This window comes from Otolemur garnettii, unplaced genomic scaffold (assembly GCF_000181295.1).
Source record: "Otolemur garnettii isolate 467f Iridium unplaced genomic scaffold, OtoGar3 scaffold00062, whole genome shotgun sequence".
Classification (NCBI taxonomy): domain Eukaryota; kingdom Metazoa; phylum Chordata; class Mammalia; order Primates; family Galagidae; genus Otolemur; species Otolemur garnettii.
In genome coordinates this window covers 8,437,018-8,443,237 of record NW_003852457.1, presented here as the reverse complement: position 1 = coordinate 8,443,237, position 6,220 = coordinate 8,437,018, and the positions used below count along the sequence as shown (strand labels likewise).

The window sequence follows — 6,220 nt, the reverse complement described above, 5'->3', positions numbered from 1 at the left end:
AAAAAAAAAAAAAAAAAGAAAGCAACCATAGTAGACAAGTGTCTTCCCAGTATCCATTCTCCTTGTTCTTCCTGACAGAATTTTATGCCTGCATACTTTGTCTACCCAATACAATATGTCTATATTAGTACAGTATCACAATATTATCATAAAACATGTGATAAGCAGGGATGTCCAACCTGCAGTCCATGGGCTGCATGCAGATTGAGGCCTATTTTATTTATGTGTGGTGTTGGATACTGTGAAAATTATGCATGGACCTTTTTTTGCTTATCAACTTTCATTAGTGTTTATGTTTTAATTGTCAGGCCCAAGACAACTCTTCTTCCAATGCACAAAAGGAAAAAAGAAAGCTTGGACACCCCTAGACAGACAATTCTGTGTCCCCTCAACATCCATTTCCCCTTTCTTCTGAATAAAACTCTGATTTGCTTAGGGTGGCAATGTTTCCAACTGAAGGCCCATCTCCCAGCCTCCAATGTAGGTGGGGATGACCTGTGACCCTGAGCTAGTCAACAGAAGTGAAGAGAGGCCACTTGGTGCAGCACTTGGGTATAGCTCCTGGGAAGATATGTGAGAAGGGGCAGAGCCGGTCAGGACATGCTTTCCATCTTGGCCCTTTCTCTCCTTTCTTCCTGGAACACAGAGTTGATGCTGGAGATGGGCAACCATCTTGCCCACACTAGGCCAGGCAAAACAATGACCCAATGGCATCTCCCTTGTGGCCACACAGTGGGTCTGATCTGCCTCTTTCCACACTTGCTACAGGAAGGAGAGAGAAGACCTAGTGGTCAGGGCCCACAGATGGTCATAGGCAATTGAATACAGGTCAGGATGACACAGCAAGTACTCACAGTCTGTCGTGTACTCCACCTGGGAGGGCTGCGAGGGTGCACCATCTACAGCATGTGGGGTAGGAGCAGAACTGTCAGCCTGTGCTTTACGGACAAGTGCTGCTAGGGGGTGATCTGGGTCCACCACCTTCAAGGGCTAGAATCAGAGAAGAGACATGGCCTTAGCATTTTCTGTACTGTGAATCACATGGAACTCTTCTCTTATGAAAAGGCTCAACTCAACTTTAGATTACAGTATACATGCCTTAGATAAACCTTAACACACTCGTGGACACATACATATATAGGAGTCATGGCTAGTTATAGCCTGGTATGCCAGTTGGTTGTCTGTCCCAGAGGAATTAAGTGCGTGCCAGGTTTCGAACTCAGTAATCAACGAAAGAGGAAGTGGGGACAACTGTGATTAGATGACTTATAAAATTGTTATCATCCAATCTCAAGCCAAACTTCAGATTCTGCCTTTCCTTACTAGAATTTCTAATTTCAGTTTTAGTAGTAAAATCAATCAAGAATCATTCTCAAAGGGACCAGCCACCTGGCATGACTGTTGAAAACCATATGCTTTAGGTCTAAAGGACCTCCTATTTACGTCACAAATGGCAGGGTAAGTGGTGTGAACTAATCACAAGATAATGCTGAGTGATTTCTTTGTAAGTATGAGGGGAACATTAAAAGTAAAAATACTTTCTTAGGCTCGGCGCTCGTAGTATAGTGCTTATGGCACCAGCCACACACATTAAGGGTTGTGGGTTCAAACCCAGCCTGGACCAGCTAATAACTGCAACAAAAAAATAGCTGGGCATTGTAGTGGGCACCTATAGTCCCAGCTACCTGGGAGGCTGAGGCATGAAAATCACTTAAGCCCAAGAGTTTGAGGTTGCTGTGAGCTGTGACGTCACAGCACTCTACCAAGGGCAACACAGTAAGACTCTCTCTCAAAAAGAAAAAAAAAAAACTTTCTTAAAACCTACCTATGAAGATAACAGAGAACTTCAAGCAGTATATTCTGAGCAGCTATAAAATCCAATCCTATAATAAAATCTATATGAAAAAAACAATTTTTATAGCTGGGCATTGTGGCAGGAGCCTGTAGTCCCAGCTACTTGGGAGACTGAGGCAAGAGAATCGCTTAAGCCCAGGAGTTTGAGGTTGCTGTGAGCTGTGATGCCATGGCACTCTACCAAGGGTGACACAGTGAGACTCTGCCTCCAAAAAAAAAAAGAAAGATAGAAAAAGAAAAAAAGGTGCTCGCTTCGGCAGCACATATACTAAAACTGGAACAATACAGAGAAGATTAGCACGGCCCCTGCACAAGGATGACACGCAAATTCGTGAAGCGTTCCATATTTTTCAGAAGTTTCACTGGCGAACTCTGAAGTCAGAAAGTTGTGTTTAAGTTCTGAAGTAATAAATATTCTTAATATGATTTTTATGGATTGTCAAAGATTTATATATCCTTAATTTCTCTACTAATTTTGAGTTTGTTTTTAAATCTTGAAAGTTTTGATAATTTTGTTTCTGTTTTCAGGGAACCAACATATCATTGAACTATTCCTAGCTCTCTCCTATGTTTACTAATTTCCTATTTTAAGAAGATGTATGTATACCATTATAGAAATGTGTTTATTGAAATAAATGGCTTATTTTTTCCTTTCAGAAAAAAAAAAAGAAAAAGAAAAAATAATTTTTAACCCATAACCAGTACTCTACTGGCAGGGCCTGTGGCTCAGTGAGTAGGGTACCGGCCCCATATACTGAGGGTAGCGGGTTCGAACCTGGCCCTGGCCAAACTGCAACAAAAAAGGCCAGGCACTGTGGCAAACAACTGTAGCCCCAGCTACTCAGGAGGCTGAGGCAAGAGAATCGCCTAAGCCCAAGAGCCAGAGGTTTCTGTGAGCTGTGATGCCATGGCACTCTACCAAGGGTGACAAAGTGAGACTCTGTCCCTAAAAAACAAACAAAAAACCCCAATACTCTACTAATTCTAAATATCCCAGAGGGTAAGATACTAATAAAGTGAAAAGAATCTGCTTTTGAAATTTATAATACAGATACTTAAGACATATAGCAAATCCTTTGCCACCAAGCATGAAACAAAAATGCAATAGGCATCTCAATGATGAAAAAGTAAGATAGAAGTTTAATACCCAAGAAACGACAATTTCTCAAAATTAAACCAGTAGAAGTTTTCCCATGGAATAAAGAAGGACAGCTGAGTAAGGAGATAAAGACCTTCATCAACTCCTCGAGGCGGTTGCACTTCTGGGAGGCAAAGAGAGATGGGTGGAGGTAATTTCCATCTTCCTCATCGTCATCCTCCTCATTGTCAGAGACGACCCCTGACTCTGAAATTACAATCAAGGTCAAAGTTTTGGTGTATGAAGAGAACAGAAGTACAGATAAATTGTGCAAAAACTCAGAGGAAGACAAAGGCAGAGCTCTCTGCATAGTCATTTCTTGGTTTCTTATCCAAAAAAATACCTTGGAATATTCTTTCCCTAGAGTCACCTGAGCTGTTCAGAGAAGTCAAACAGAAAAGAGTATTGACCCTTTGACCAGGAACCAGTCTGGGGGCACTGAAAGCTCAAAACATAAAAAGGGTAAAAACCTTACTGATTTATGAAAAGTAAAATAATAGTAACAAAAATTTTAAAAAAACAACAAACTGACTCGGCGCCTGTGGCTCAAGCTGCTAAGGCGCCAGCCACATACACCACGGTGGGTTTGAATCCCCAGCCCGGGCCCGCCAAACAACAATGATGGCTGCAACCAAAAAATGGCCAGGCTCTGTGGTGGGCGCCTGTAGTCCCAGCTACTTGGGAGGCGGAGGCAGGAGACTCGCTTGAGCCCAGGAGTTGGAGGTTGCTGTGAGCGTGATGCCATAGCACTCTACCCAGGGAGATAGCTTGAGGCTCCGTCTCAAAAAAAAAAAAAAAAAAAAAAGCAACAAACTACAACAAACTTAGAGATCTGCAAATAAGATCAATATGGTTTACACAACTGACCTGCAACATTATTATTTCAGTGAAAGAGAACAAAATTGAATGGAAGACTTTTATATAAAAAGACCTGTGGGGTTTGGCACCTGGAGCTCAGCGGCTAGGGCACCAGCCACATACACCAGAGCTGGCGGGTTCGAACCCAGCTTAGGCCCGCCAAACAACGACAACTACACCCAAAAAACAGCTGGGCATTGCAGCGGGTGCCTGTAGTCCCAGCTACTTGGGAGGCTAAGGCAAGAGAATCACTTTAAGCTCAAGAGTTTGAGGTTGTTATGAGCTGCGATGCCACAGCACTCTACTGAGGACAATATAGGAAGACTCTGTGTCAAAAAACAAAAAACAAACCAAAAAAACCTGTCAAAATATTATCTTTATTCCATATAGGGATAACTGGCCTTTGTAGTAAAAATTCTAAATAGAGACACTAACAAAAATAAGAGCTTGAGATAGATGATCCAAGTAAAATTTTCATTTTTGTGGACATGTAAAATTTAACCATATAGCCCTAAACACTATGGTAAATGTATACTGAGAATAATCTAACAAAGCATAAAACTCACTTTTCTCTAAGAAATGTTAAGCAGGCAAAAATGAAAGAAAAAATTTCTAACCTAAATGATTATGTTCTGATACTATCAATATTTAATTACATTTCACCTATCTATAAAACATTAATGAAGAATTTAATATGGGCACACCTGCAGGGTTAATTATCACATCTTAGCGGCAGGATTCATAAGCATTCTAGAAATTCTAAAGTCTAGATTTCAACCATACATCTTGAAGAATACACACACTTTCTCCACAACTACTCCTTGCCTGTCACAGCCTCCCCCAACCCCAGCACAGGCCCGAAGTCAATGGGACAGACAATTTTACATACTTTTCTTCTCTTCAGTTTTATTTTCTGCTAGCACTGTGTATCGTCCTTCCTTCATAGCTTTCTGGATAAACTTATAGTAGGGGTTGAGGTAGTGATCGAAGCGCAGAAAGTCGAACTGGGAGTTTCGAGCTTGCTTGGCCTTCAGCATTATTTCGAACTGTGCTCCCTGCTTGCACACAAAATTGGCTGTGCGCTCAATGATGGCGTGCATTTTTGCTGTTGGTGGCTAAGAGAAAACACACATTCTTGTCATTGAATTATCCTCTTTTCCATTGGCCACATGATTTTATTAAAACGCAGAAATAATGTGAGGTGTATCATCAAATTTTTTTTTTTTTTTTTGAGACAGAGCCTCAAGCTGTCCCCCTGGGTAGAGTTCCATTGCATCACAGCTCACAGCAGCCTCCAACTCCTGGGCTCAAGTGAGTCTCCTGCCTCAGCCTCCCAAGTAGCTGGTACCACAAACTGCCTGCCACAATGCCTGGCTATGTTTTGGTTGCAGCCGTCATTGTTGTTTGGCGGGCTCGGGCTGGATTTGAACCTGCCACCTTAGGTGTATGTGGCTGGCGCCTTAGCCACTTGAGCCACAGGAGTCGAACCTGTATCATCAATTTTAAGAGATAAGCGACATGTCAACAAGGCTGAGCGTGGTGGCTCATGCCATTAATCCCAGTACTCTGGGAGGCTGAGGCAGATGGATGGCTTGAGCTCAGGAGATTGAGACCAGCCTGAGCAAGATGGAGATCCCATCTCCATCTAAATGGCTAGGCGTTGTGGTGGGCAACTATAATTCCAGCTACTCAGGAGCCGGAGACAAGAGGATCTCTTGAGCCCAAGAATTTGAGGTTGCTGTAAGCTATGATGCCACAGCAGTCTACCAAAAGTGACAAAGTGAGACTCTATCTCAAAAAAAAGAGACATGTCAACAGGAAGAACCCTGTCTGTTCTGACTTGGGCACTGCCTTGTCTGTCTCTGAATCTTACCAGGATTCTGTGGGGAAGGAAATTGAGGCAGGCTATTTCACCTCTGTACAAAACCCACTGGACAGGCAAATCAGTACCTTCTGATATAACAGGAATCCTCAACCTGTGTTCTGTGAGGGGGTGTAGAAAGTCTCTGACGTCATATGCAAACTTTGCATACAAACACTTTTTTTTTGAGGGAGGGGGGACACCTTCAACAGTTCCTAAGGATCTAAGACTCACTCCAGTTTCTTTTTTTTCCCCTCAGGATTAGTTCTTACAGCTTGGTAGCTCCCTCTTAAACCACAGCCCTTTTGAACATCCAAAGAAAACTGAGTACTCAACACCACATCTTTTCTTCTGCACTTAGCTCTCCCTTTACCACCTTCCCTGTTTCTATTCCCCTGTAAGATGCAACTGGTGGGGCTCGGCGCCTATAGCTCAACCGGCTAAGGCGCCAGCCACGTACACCTAAGGTGGCGGGTTTGAATCCCCAGCCCGGACCCGCCAAACAACAA

At 42.8% G+C, this 6,220-nt stretch overlaps 1 protein-coding gene and 1 non-coding gene across 5 annotated transcripts in view; one reads left to right on the top strand and one right to left on the bottom strand.

The window, feature by feature from the left end:
* The window catches only part of SFSWAP (splicing factor SWAP), a 97,178-nt gene that overhangs the window by 72,987 nt on the left and 17,971 nt on the right, over window positions 1-6,220 (bottom strand). For all 4 annotated transcript variants that reach the window (XM_003792876.2, XM_003792875.2, XM_023514944.1 and 1 more), the window contains 3 exons: window positions 4,740-4,965; window positions 3,087-3,199; window positions 855-990 (listed from right to left, as the gene is read on the bottom strand). In XM_003792876.2, the coding sequence (XP_003792924.1) occupies window positions 855-990; window positions 3,087-3,199; window positions 4,740-4,965 (475 nt within the window). The remainder of the gene's footprint in view (window positions 1-854; window positions 991-3,086; window positions 3,200-4,739; window positions 4,966-6,220) is intronic.
* LOC111726378 lies at window positions 2,099-2,205 on the top strand. The gene has a single exon (XR_002774165.1). It is a non-coding gene; the product is annotated as a U6 spliceosomal RNA (small nuclear RNA).